General features: G+C 43.5%; 1 protein-coding gene across 1 annotated transcript in view; it reads left to right on the top strand.

Annotated features, from left to right (window-relative positions):
• Nucleotides 1-4,316: 4,316 nt before the first annotated feature.
• GPM6A (glycoprotein M6A) overlaps nucleotides 4,317-13,899 on the top strand; it is a 99,923-nt gene continuing 90,340 nt past the window's right edge. Inside the window, exon 1 of the mRNA XM_054202918.1 lies at nucleotides 4,317-4,350. Within this exon, the coding sequence (XP_054058893.1) occupies nucleotides 4,317-4,350 (34 nt within the window). The remainder of the gene's footprint in view (nucleotides 4,351-13,899) is intronic.

Genomic DNA, 13,899 nt, shown 5'->3' with positions numbered 1-13,899 from the left:
AGGGCATCAGTGGAAGTCTTGCAGCTGGAGGAAACTACTCCATGGGCTACATGTTCCTTTGCCTCAGTTGAGTGGAAGAGAAATAACTAGACTGTTATCTTGATAGGCATTGGTAAAAACATCTATTTTTGTAAAATAAAAGCATTGTATGGAGCTGAGGGGCATATCATGTTCTGAGCTATGAAGTTTTTAAAAAAGGAAACATATTCAGGCAGGAATTCACAGAATCCCACAGAATCACAGAACGGTTCAGGTTGGAAGGGACCTTAAAGATCATCTAGTTCCAACCCCCTGCCCTGGGCAGGGACACCTCCCACCAGCCCAGGTTGCTCCAAGCCCCATCCAACCTGGCCTTGAACCCCTCCAGGGATGGGGCAGCCACAGCTTCTCTGGGCAACCTGGGCCAGGGGCTCACCCCCCTCACAGCCAAGAATTTCTTCCTGATATCTAACCTAAATCTCCCCTCTTTCAATTTGAGGCTGTTACCCCGTGTCCTGTCACTCCCCTCCCTGCTCCAGAGTCCCTCCCCATCCTTCCTGTAGGCCCCCGTTAGGGACTGGAAGGGGCTGGAAGGTCTCCCCGGAGCCTTCTCTTCTCCAGGCTGAACCCCCCCAGCTCTCTCAGCCTGTCCTCACAGCAGAGGGGCTCCAGCCCTCTGATCATCCTTGTGGCCCTCCGTTGGCCCTCCTCCAACAGATCTATGTCCTTCCTGTGCTGAGGACTCCAGAGCTGGATGCACTACTCCAGGTGGGGTCTCACCAGAGCAGAGTAGAGGGGGAGAATCACCTCCCGGGCCCTGCTGCCCACGCTGCTGGGGATGCAGCCCAGGCTGCAGGGGGGTTTCTGGGCTGCAAGGGCACATTGCTGGGCCACGTTGAGCTTCTCGTCCACCAGCACCCCGAAGTCCTTCTCCTCAGGGCTGCTCTCCGGCCATTCTCCACCCAGCCTGTATTTGTGCCTGGGATTGCCACAATGCGTTTTCTGACGGCAGCAGCCGCCTCTGTTTTGCCGTTCGTGCTGACACAGCGTCTTTCACGGAGGTCCAAAAAACCAGGGACACCAATATCATAACGCTGCACATCTGGACCCGATACTGCACGCAGCTCTTGTCAGCTTCACAACTTGGGAGCTTCGATCCTCGCCAGCTGATCTACAGCAATTGCTTCTGCTGAGGAGCAAACACCCGTTGCATGGCCAACGCTTCACTCTTCATGTTTTGGGCCTGCAGATGTTTCAGAAGTAGCTGAAAAAGTACAGTTTGGAAATCAAGTTATATATAAACAAAAATGCAAACTATTTGGGGATCTCACAAGAGTTTGAAAAATATTCCGAAGTGTATGCACTTATAAACAATGACACGCTGGACGAATAAAAGTAGGTAAGCTCCAATTCAAAATAGCTGAAAATAGAATGTGGGCAAGTTAATTTTAAAAACAGTTAAATTCTAACACCGAGGCTGGATGAACCCATGAGCTGGTGCAATGCCATGTTATGCTCTTTATATGTTTTAGGCGAAAGGGGGAAAAAATGTGGAGTTAACAAGTCTTGGTCCTCCCAGTATTCTTGGTAGGTTATCTTGCTCTTCTCTCCTTTTCTCGCAAACCATCCTTGGCTGATTCTTGGCCTCCATAGTTTAACTAAACCAAACTTTGCGTAGGAGAATTTAAAAAAAATAGTTGATTGTTGTACTACTACTAATAAAAAAAAACTTACGGAGAAGGACAGGATGTTTTGATTTTTTTAAATAAAAAGTCATTACAGTTTCTAAAGTAGTTAAATTGGCCATTTTAACCTTTCACCTTTGCTTAATTATTACCTGTGCAATTAAAGGTATGCTTTTAATGAGAAAGGAAAGCAAGACCAACCGTATATAAGCACTTTTAAAGACCAGCACACATATGTTAGCCAGTCTATTTGTTGTTCTTCGTCAAAAGAGCAGAGAAAATTTTCCTTTTCATTCATTTTGGGTTCGAGTTTGGAGAAACTCCATGGCTTTTGAAAGCATTAGTTGTTCTGTGGGAAGTAACCTTGTGTAAAAACTTTTCCAGCTTTTCACTGCTATTTTTACAAAAGGATTGCCTCTTTCTTTCTATAAGGAAGTTGTTTAGTTTCTTGTAGTTTTTTTTTTTTTCTTTAATAATTCCTTACTGTCTCTCTTCTGAGCACCCTAGCTGGACGTTCTGCTGGTCAGTTTGACCCAGTAGTCGTGTGGTTCTAACCCTTGTCCTTGTGGCTGAGGGCTCAGTGCTGCTTTTATGGAAATTAATGCTAAACCCGCGGAGCCTTCCCTGCTCTACAGTCAGATCTTAAATTATCTGCCTCTGCAGTGCTTTAAATTTCTTCGGGTCCAGGAGTAAATACATCATATTTCACTGGAACACGTTAAAGAAGGTGGGAGCAGTAAATCAGATCTGCCCCGGCTCAGCCCTTGGCGGGAGGGACTGGGCTCTCCGGAGGCTGCACTTAAGGAGTTTATTTTCAAGTGGATGCACAAGGCGGTGGAGGACATATGGCAGGCTCTTAAATCTCACGGCTTCCTCTGCTTTTAGTTCCCGTTTGTGGCACTGGAAGCTTCAATAGATATTGTGGATTTTCCAAAATGAACTTTTGATTGTCCGGAGACTTGGGAATCTGATTTGTGATCACCAACAGTGATGGCCTTTCCTCCTCTAGACGGTGTATTTGGAGGGAGCGAGTACCTGTAGCAAGGCATATCTCAAATGCTCGCTGGATATCTGGTTTAACAGATGGACTGCAGTGAGCACACGCAAAGCTGGTGCCAACTCCCAGTCGGCAAAGTGTGTCAGGGATAAGGATATTGTCAAGAGGTTAAGGAAAAATAACTTTCTCCCGCATCAAAAATGCCCAGGTCCACCAAACCAAGTAAGCCTAAAAACACTTTGATTTTTGCCAAGTGTTTTCCTGCATAATTAAATAAAATGACATATGAGATTTTCAGAAGGAGCATAAATGCATTTTCATATTGAAATTATTTTGATTAAATATTTCACCTTTAAGTCAAGATGAAATGTGCTCCTTTTCCTTGGCCTGGCTGGCGTGTCTTTTGAATAACCTACCAGAACTGGAAAGTAAAACAGAGATATTTAAAGTACTGCAAAGAGACGTGGCGAAGATCTTTCTTTTGCCTGAGATCTGGCAAAGGTGGAGCTTCTTACAGAGGCTTTTCCGATTATATTTACTTGATCGGTGGTTTTGAAAGTGCCAGATATGACTTCTGCTGCATCCCTGGGGAAGCAGCGCGTAGCCTAATGGAGTGAAACATCACAGGGACCATTTGTGTTTCTCTGTATTTTAAGATCTTGCAGAGTTAATGGAATGCCACTAAAACATCTCTCCACATTTCCTATTTGCGTAGTAGAGCGTTGTTGTAATATATCCCGCTGTTTTATTTTAAAGATTCTTTGGAAAATGAAAGATCTCTTTTTTTTCTTTTTCTTCCCCCCGCCCCCGTTTATCTCCTGTAGCAGGACAGAATAAAAGCTGAAGCTGAAAAATATGAAGGGAATGGGAGGAAAAACAGTTTTTCTTGTTGTGATATCTTTCTGCAGTAAAAATGTTGGGACCTGGCCATAATTTTGTCAGAGTTCATCTGCAGCAGAAGATATGAAGTATTTACTCGAGTTCAACATGTGTGCAAACTTAAGCCACAGATATGTTAGCTCTACATTTTGACATTTTCTGCCACAAGATATTCAACAATCCTCCTCGGGGGTTCGCATCAAGTCTTTACACGATGAACTTCCAAGGAGGCTTATTATAAAGTCTATCTATGTTTTAAAATAAAAGCTAGCTCTACTTGCCAAAGCAAGTGTGGGAATACAAACTATCTGATACCAACCAAGATCTAGAAGCTTCTCATCATGCTAGTTGGTTTTGTGGGAGTTCCTTTTTCTTTTTCCTTTCTTTTTTTTCCCCTTTTTTCTCTTTGCCTCCCCTCTTTCCCCGCCTCCTTTGCCCTCTTTTTTTTTTTTTTTTTGTCTCCCCCATACCCCAAAGTTTCCTGGGTGCTTGTCCCCAGAGAGCCTCCCACAACTCAGCGGTGGGTTCAAACTGGCAGCGAGGGTTCCTGAAGCCTGTGACGGCAGTTCCATGTCGGCTGTGGTGGACAGTAGCTCTATATTTTCAGGCTCCCACCCTAAATTTCTTGCAGTTGTCCATAAAAAGGACTGGAAGACTTGGATCCATCCAAAAGGGACTCAGAGTTTAGGTATGTGCACCTCAAGTGCTGTGTCCAGTTTTGGGCCCCTCAAGCCAAGAAAGACATTGAGGGGCTGGAGCGTGTCCAGAGAAGGGCAATGGAGCTGGTGAGGGGTCTGGAGCACAAGTCTGGTGAGGAGCGGCTGAGGGAGCTGGGGGTGTTCAGCCTGGAGAAGAGGAGGCTGAGGGGAGACCTTCTCGCTCTCTACAGCTCCCTGGAAAGAGGGGGTAGCCAGGGGGGGTCGGGCTCTTCTCCCAAGGAACAGGCCATGGGACAAGGGGAAATGGCCTCAAGTTGCGCCAGGGGAGGTTTAGGATGGATATCAGGAACAATTTCTTCCTGGAAAGCGTTGTCAAGCATTGGAAGAGGCTGCCCAGGGCAGTGGTGGAGTCACCATCCCTGGGGGGATTTAAAAGCCGGGTAGACGTGGTGCTTAGAGATATGGTTTAGTGATGCTTTTTGTCAGAGTCAGGTTGATGGTTGGACTCAATGATCTGAAAGGTCCCTTCCAACTGAGGCAATTCTATGATTTTAATCTGATCCTCGCTAAACCTCATGAGGTTTTGCCCAATCCTGGTGGCTTCTAAAATGTGTATGTACCAAAATATCTAAGTTGCATGGGACACACCCTAGAAGTGGAGCTGTCAGTAACTGGCTTTAGTGGGTTTCCCATCTTTGTGTGGTTCGTTTGTGTGCAGAGTGTTGCTTCGTGTACAGGTTTCACCTTGCGACGTGTGATTGGAAAATGCAGCAGAGATGGAGAGTGCGAAGGTAATGGTTCCCCTGTGTGCTTGGGATCAATTCCCTTCTCAGCCACGGCTCCTCTGTCCCTGAGCACGCTCTAACAACCAAGCTGTAGGTCAGGTTGAAATGGGGACCATTCCCTCTCTGCTGAAACTCTTGGATTTTACTGAAAAGAATTATGGATTTAGTAGAATAGAGACAAGAAGGAAAAAAAAAAAAAAAGAACAGTGAAAAAGAGCACAATGATGAAGTCTGGTGTCTATATGCATATTTTAAATAAACTGTCACTAAACAAATTATTGAAATAAGAATTTGAAAGTTTGCTTACTGTGCTGGGCTGTCGGGGGTTTCCTTTCTGACACAAGTAATTCTTGTCCTTGCCCTGGGTAGGGAAAATGGGCGTCTTACAAAGAATTTTTGCGTGCTGCAAAAGAGAGAAAATACCGAGGTACCTCAGTGTGTGTACTAGATACCCAAATGAAAAAGCCCTTCAGTCTTAACGTAGGAATAATACCCACTATCTATCATAATAAATGTATCCTGATTTTTATTTATTTATTTTTTAATGCAGTATAATGAGCGCAAAGTCCTCTAAAAGTACAGCTGATGCTCTCAGATGCTCCCCTTCTGTGGTTGTTGGCCCTTTAACGTCTCAAAAAATGTTTCAGTTTAGCACACACACTTGTTTTCAGTCCTTTCGGTAGCACTGGGATACGTGGGGTCCTTTGGGATACGTGGGACACTGAATTCAAGACCTTAATGGGTACGTTTCGCATATGTTAGTAAAGCACTTACAGTCTATCAGGTTCTAGCCAAACATAGGGGAAAGAAAATAAATAACGGAGCCTCTTGCCTAAACAGCTTGAATCTTAAATGTTATTGTAAATGAAATATGAAAGATGAAGATAAAGTACGTAGCTGACACTTTCCCGTGCAAATATTAGGCAATTAAAAATTTTATATATTTTTTTCCTTTGAGATATTTGAAAAGAAAAAAAAAAAAAAGTAGTAGTTCATAGTAGTTAATGGAAGCTATTTTAGGATGAATGTGCTGGGGGGAAAACAAAGCTTCTATAATGAGCGAGACGTAGCAAATGAAACAGTGAAAAGCTTTGTTCTGAGGTCTGCCACGGCTGAAGTTCTTTTATTTATGTCTCATTAGCAAATGGAGTGCCCATAAAAAAGGCTGGAATAATTCCATGAAAGTGGATAAAGTGACAAAGTTCTGTAAAGTGTTAATTGTTCGTGCCCATTCCGTCAGTGTCTCGCTGGTGTTCTGTGTGATTCCAGATCTCTCTGTGATGCCGGGGAGTGACTGGTAGTAAATGGGGTGGGCAGAGGAGAAGCCAATGGCTTAGTTAACACCCACAGTAACTCCCACTGAGCCTGCAAAAGGAGGAAGCCAAGGTGGCTGGTTTTCTCCAAGAGGGGGAACATCTTAAACGCCTTTTTTTTTATATTATTACAACTACGCTTATTAATTTTCTGATGGAATAGATATTTACCTATTTCGTTCCAGTATAGTGCTCACCACCTGGGTTCATACCAGTGTTTATGACTCTTCTGTTGTCAGAATTCATCTTCTGCCTGACCAGAGTACTGCAGCTGCACTGGTCCAAATAATTAATAGACCCAGTAATTTTAAAAATATACCCACATTTTACTGACAGTGTCCAGAAAATATGAAAAAGTACTTTGGGTTAATTAAACTGACGATGCTTAGTTTGCCAGGAAAAAATACGTGATTAAGATGGCACAAAGCAAATTTTTCTAAGTGTAAAATGACTTATTTAATGCGTTGACGGCAAATATCGGAGCCTAACTCAGCAGGAACAATATTAAATCGTGCTAGTGATCAGTTCTCAGTCTGCTTAATATTGAATTGTCTAACGAGAATCATAAATAGAGGGTATGTGCTTGAATGGGATTGTGGCTGCCAGGCTCTATGGCCAGAAAATGAATTTCCAAACAAGGCGTGCAAAAGCAGTGTCTCCCATGAAGCTGCATAATTAACAATAGGTATGAGTGGCCTCTGTTTTCCCCTTTTGTTATTTAAATTTTGTTCTTAATCAGTAATTGGATCTCTCTTCTATGCAACTCTTCACTGGGCTACCCTCTTCTGTTCTGGTGTTACCTGACGTTGCTGGCGTGAGCGTGCTACAGGCAGCGTGTGGCTGCAGCGGACTTTGAGAGTTGGGAATAAAGGCTGGGTTCCTCTGTGATTCCTTATGTGCATCCTTGTAATCTCCACAAATTTCCAAACTGCTTTGGCCTTGCATCTTTAAATCATCTTTCTAGTGTTTACAGTACAGCTCTCATACAGAAACTACATTATAGACATTTTGTGGTAATAAAAAGGGGACTTTAAATCGCCTTTTACCCATTCAAAAATATGGTATGAATATCTATATCTATATTTATCTCCTTGGTTTGCTTTCCTTCTTGTCTGTATGTATGACGCTGTTATTAGAAGGTTCTCTCTGTAAATACAGTAGGGCTCAATAAAGTCTGCTGAAAACTGGTGAAGTCTCCACTGACTGGAAAAGGGGAAACATAATCCCTATTTTCAAAAAGGAAAAGGAGGAACCAGGGCACTATAGGCCAGTCAGTCTCACCTCCGTTCCTAGAAAGATTATGGAGCAGATCCTCCTGGAGGCACTGCCGAAGCAGAAGAATAACGAAGAGGTGATTGGGTACAATCAACACAGCTTCACCAAGGGCAAATCATGCCTGACAAACCTGGTGGCCTTCTATGAGAAGCTCACAACATCAATAGACAAGGGGAGAGCAACTGACGTCATTTACCTGGACCTGAGCAAAGCCTTTGACCCTGTCCCGCATGACATCCTGGTCTCCAAGCTGATAAAACATGGCTTTGATGGATGGACAATTCAGTGGATAAAGAACTGGCTTGATGACCACACCCAAAGAGTGGCTGTCAATAGGTCTGTGTCCAAGTGGAGGCCAGTGACAAGTGGAGTCCCTCAAGGACCAGTACTGGGACCGGTCTTGTTTAACATCTTCGTCAGCGACATGGACAGTGGCATAGAGTGCACCCTCAGCAAGTTTGCTGCCGACACCAAGCTGTGTGGGGCGGCTGACACGCTGGAGGGAAGGAATGCCATCCAGAGGGACCTTGACAGCCTGGAGAGATGGGCCCATGGCAACGTCATGAAGTTCAACAAGACCAAGTGCAAGGTCCTCGATCTGGGTCGGGGCAATCCCAAGCACCGCTATAGGCTGGGCAGCGACTGGCTCGAGAGCAGCCCTGAAGAAAAGGACTTGGGGGTGCTGGTGGACGAGAGGCTCAACATGAGCCGTCAGTGTGCACTAGCAGCCCAGAAAGCCAATCATATCCTGGGCTGCATCAGGAGAAGCGTGGCCAGCAGGGCGAGGGAGGTGATTCTCCCCCTCTACTCCACTCTTGTGAGACCCCACCTGGAGCACTGCGTCCAACTCTGGAGACCCCACTACAAGAGAGATATGGACGTGCTGGAACATGCCCACAGAAGGGCCACGAGGATGATCCGAGGGCTGGAGCACCTCTCCTGTGAGGACAGACTGAGAGAGTTGGGGTGGTTCAGTCTGGAGAAAAGAAGGCTCCCGAGGAGACCTTAGAGTGGCCTACCAGTATGTTAAGGGGGCTACAAGAAAGCTGGGGAGGGACTTTTTAGGATGTCGGGTAATGGTAGGACCAGAGGGAATGGATTAGAACTAGAGATGGGATGATTCAGACTGGACGTTAGGAAGGAGTTCTTCACCATGAGGGTGGTGAGACACTGGAACAGGTTGCCCAGAGAGGTGGTGGAAGCCCCATCCCTGGAGGTGTTCAAGGCCAGGCTGGACAGGGCTCTGAGCAACCTGATCTGGTGGGAGGTGTCCCTGCCCAGGGCAGGGGGGTTGGAACTAGATGATCTTTAAGGTCCCTTCCAACCCTAACAATTCTATGATTCTATGACAAGTTGGCCTTTTAAGCAAACAAAAAATTGTGAGCAACCATCAAAACTGGCTGAAGTTATAACATATATATGTTATATTTATATGTTATTAGACCAAAAATTTTTGAGAAGATGAGATAAATACTGCTTAGGTCATTCAAAATAGTGTTTGACTAGGTAGACATACGTAGTCTTAGGCATACCTAGGTTTCAATTGTTTGAGCAGAAGTTAGGGTAATTTATGGCTAATTTTCAGAAGCCGCTAAGGAATTTGTAACTTTCACCCCTTTACTGGTAGATTTGTATGCAGCTTTAGCACTGCAGTGGTGGTTTGTTTACTGTCCTGTTTTCTTTATCGAGCAGAATTGCAAAAGCGAGGATTTTTCTCAGGAACTTACTCAGTTCTTATGACAGTGGCTAGGGGTTTTTTTTGTTCATTTGAAAGGAATTTCTGAATTTTACTTTTTTGCCCTCACTTCCTGAAGCAGAGCACTGCTTTGGTACTGGGTTCAGAGTGCTTAATTACCTGTGTTAACTGATAAGAGAAAGTAATGCAGGAGAACATACCGTCCTTCAGTTCCCGCAGAGCCCGCCCTCGCACTCTCCTCATTGAATTCATCTCGGTCGCGTCGGAGCATCGAGATCTCAAACCTGTTCCTTGACCCAGTCTGTCAGTCTGGGGAGCAGCGTCCCACGAGGGAACCTTGATTTCTCTGGCTTTAGGGACTTGAAAAAGCCACCAGGCAAATGACCTTAATCTCTGCCACGTTATGAAGCTGTGGACATCGACTTAAATCTCCGCGAAGCAGGCTAATAGAGATATTGGGAACCGATTTGTTTGGAGAATTTAGATACGAATCTGTGGCTTAATCAAGTCTTTTGCTTTTTATTTTTTCAAATCTGTGCAACAAAAATGTAGTAAAAGAGCATTTTGTTCCCATTTGTTTCCATGCAATTGCTGTGGAAGGACAAAGCCAAGTCCGTTAACTTTTAATTTGCTCTTTAAAGTTGGAAATAGTAAACCCCAGTTTTCTACTCAAAAATACTTTAGCTCAAACTGGTCATCTCACGGTAACCTGGACCTGGAGTCCTTTCTCAGACTGATTTATTCTTTATCTGTACTGATGCTTTGGAATTTTTTTTTTAATTATTCTTTTCATCGTTGTATATGATCCAAGTTAATTTTCTGTAAATGTGCTTGCAGTACAGAGCTGTGATAGACGTATTGACGTGTACATCGGCGTGGTGGCCTGGTGGTTGATAGAGAGATGTCCTACTGACTTCCACCTTTGGATTTTTTTTCAAAGAAGTTTGGATTGTCTTTTTGACAACTGATACCTTTCTTGTCCTTACCAGAACAAAACCGCTGCGTGATGGGGACTCTGCTGATTTGTTCTTACAGAGGAAGAATCAAATACGGTTCTTTTAAGTTGCTTTTTCTGCTGATACGTTCTTTTCCATTTACAGTGTTATTTAATATATTTTTGAGTCTTGCCGGTACAATTATTTAAACTGTTAGTGATTCCTTCTAGGTTCAAAACTGCTCTAGTTTTGGGATCATGGCCATCAATTCATTTCCAGTAAAAAAAAAATCACTAATTAAATTGTCCTGAAGTTTCTTAAGCTGCATTTAGTGCGAGCGTACTCCTTTGTTGCGTCATCTAAATATGTATTTGTGGAGGGTTTAGACTCACTTTGATTGTGTTATTTTTGTACCTGACATAGTCCTGTATTGAAATATCTCAAAATGCGCTATATGTAACTTATTCAGGACACTTAAGTATTGATAACATAAGAAAATCATGGAACTATATGAATAATAATGACGTAGAGTATGGAGCATGTTGCATTTCAACACAATTCAGTTGTGGGGCAATTTCTGCAGTTTCGCTTGTAGTTTTAATTCCATGTATATAACAGTTGAGTTTATCTTGGTAACAAATTTGAATCAAATTGGCCAACAAAAGGAGGTGCGTTGGTTTCCTTCAGAGAGAGAAGAATGACTTCATAGATTAACAATTGGGGCATTCATTCCTTATGAGACATTTCTAAGTGAATTTAACCCCAGAAAACGCATTTCATTTTTGAGCTGGAGATTTTGATAAATGGTTGTCCTACAAATCAGTTGGAGGAAATAATTTGATGATGAAGGCAAAGCATTCACATATCATAGAATCATAGAGTTGTCTCGGTTGGAAGGGAACCTTTCAGATCGAGTCCAACCATCAACCTGACCCTGACAAAAACCATCACTAAACCATATCTCTAAGCGCTATGTCTACCTGTCTTTTAAATACCTCCAGGGTGTGCTGGGTGTGAGGCAGAAGAGATTCATAGGTGCAAAATAACGTTTGTGAAAATGCTAATCTTACTGGTACCTAACGCTCTTTCATCGTTAACTCTATTGATCCACCATCTTCCTCCTAGAAACCTTCCAGGTACCACAGTGTTGTGAAACACTTGGTGATGAGCCAATCAGCGTGCCCTTTCAATCGCAATTAAACAGACATGCGGTGTATGCGTACGATTGTTAGAGATGGATCTCAGCTTCTGATGGGAGACAGCCCGTCGTTCAGTCTGCTCATCAAGGGCTGGTGTTTCGTGGACATGGGTTGGTCTCATAATCAAATCTTGTTTTCACATGCCTTGTGGTTTAGTATGTATGTAGCAGTTATTTGCGGTAGACGGTGATGTGTTTGTCACTTTTGCAGTGCTTCATATTGAATTTGTAGGTGCGCGGCTTCGCCCTTATTAAAAACTTCAGTGCGTGCGTGCTAAATTTGTTGGTATTAGAAATGCCCGGCATGATAAATTATTGAATATGTTTGTCTGGATTGACTTCTCAGGGCTTACTAGTAAAATGGAATACTTTTTACGTGAAAGTGGCTTCACACTAGGAAGGTTTTGAGGGCATTCTGTATGCACAAAGTACGTGTGGTATAATCCACTTAAATCCTGCCTATTTAATTTGAACTGTAAAGTCAAGTATTAGTCTGGTCTTCTCCTGCATTAGCATGTCTGGGACTCCATCTGCATTAGCATATCGTAAAGCTACTGTTGTGCATATGGTTCAGCTCGTATGGGCACCAGCTCCTTCAAGACAAAACCAATTTATATTTATGGCTTATTTTTTAAGTGCTGCCTCTTCATGTTGATAATTCTTACAGTGATGCTTCTGAGACCTGTAAATGTGACTTGTCTCTGTGAATACTACCATTTGGTGCTCTACAGCTCCAGTCGGGGTTACCGGAGTTTGTTGTGTGCTTGGACGGCTCTTTTAGACACATTAGAAAAAAACAAAGAAGTTTTACATAACATTTTTGGTCAGCTGGGAGTTACTTCTTTAGAAATACCTCTTTAAAAATACAGGAATCGCTGGCAGCAATTTGCTGGAATCAGCTGTCATATGATTCTCTGATTTTATAAATACTATATTAGCAAAGCACAGTTGTATCCTGATTGGGTGGTGTGGGAATGGTCACTGAGTGATCAGAATAAAGTGTATGGTCAAGTCACCATCCCCGGCATTAATTATCTGCATGCGGAAAACATAGGTCTAAATATTGTGAGGGGGATAAAAGTCCAGATTTGACTTCCCAGGTAGGAGCCCGACACCTCAGTAACCAACTAGCTGTGATTTCACGGTTCTTTTCAGTGGTGCCTGGGGACAGGACAAGAGGTAACGGGCACAAACTTGACCATAGGAAGTTCCATCTCAACACGAGGAGGAACTTCTTTGCTGTGAGGGTGGCAGAGCCCTGGCACAGGCTGCCCAGAGAGGTGGTGGAGTCTCCGTCTCTGGAGACATCCCAAACCCGCCTGGACGCATTCCTGTGCCACCTGCTCTAGGTGACCCTGCTCTGGCAGGGGTGGGACTGGATGGTCTCCAGAGGGCCCTGCCAACCCCTGCCACTCTGGGACTCCATGCCATACCAGGACTCTGGATGTTACAGCGAATATAGCTCTTGGCTAAATGTGAAAACACCAAATTGCAACTGAATACTGGTGCCACGCTCCAGTCGTACTCTACTCTATGGTGGTCCTATGCTGATGGCCAGTTCAGAGGTTCCCAGGGGGAAAAGCAATAGGAAGAATAATTAAGTTTTATATATATATATATATATAAAAAAAAGGAATATGTTCATACTTTAGACAAACACACATGGACGCCCCAAAGTACACACAAGGATACCCAGATTTATGCTTCCACTCCAACGCTGACGTATAAAGTTTATTGAATCTTTAGTCTTTAAAAAAAAAAAAAAAAAAAGACTTAACTGTACTTTTTGTTGCTTTCAAGGTTAGTTTTATATAATTTTAAGTTTGAATTTTGCAAGTGGATCTATTCATTGCTTTACTGAAGCTTGAGTATCCCCTCTTGAATAAGAAATTTTATTTGTTTTTATGTCTTACAAGTATGTAAGTTGTTCCTAAAATACGGAGCAGTAGGTGCTATGGGATTCTACTGCTTGGCGGGGTACCAGGAGGCTACACCGCCTGTGCCTCTCTGGATTCTCGTTAGGGAGTGCAAATTGCAACACTTGCTCGTATTTTGCCCGTCTTCAGAGAGGCCAGAGACAAGCAGCTTCCTGACAGCAACAAGTCAAAATGTGTTTTGACTAAAAACTGTGATTTCTTCTGCAAGCGTTTCTACTTAGTTGAATTTGAAATGAAATGACTTCTGAATGAGTAACTTACCTGGACGTACAAATCTAAGCTATGTGCCTCTAAACGTTCATGCCCAAAGATGCCACGCTTTGTGCTTGTCTCACCGCTTCACCTGGGCAACCCCAGTTCATTACCATAAAAGCAAATTTCTGATGAAAATTTCAACGTTGGCAAATAAACCCAGCTTTAGAAAATGCTTCAGAACCATCTGATAGTTATTAATGTATGGGGCTGGACGGGGCTTGGAGCAACCTGGTCTAGTGGGAGGTGTCCCTGCCCAGGGCAGGGGGTGGAACTAGATGATCTTTAAGCTCCCTTCTAATCTAAGCC

The sequence above is a fragment of the Rissa tridactyla genome, chromosome 5 (genome assembly GCF_028500815.1).
Source record: "Rissa tridactyla isolate bRisTri1 chromosome 5, bRisTri1.patW.cur.20221130, whole genome shotgun sequence".
Classification (NCBI taxonomy): Eukaryota; Metazoa; Chordata; class Aves; order Charadriiformes; family Laridae; genus Rissa; species Rissa tridactyla.
Note: the sequence above shows the minus strand (reverse complement) of the source record. Positions and strands in the feature narration are given on the sequence as shown.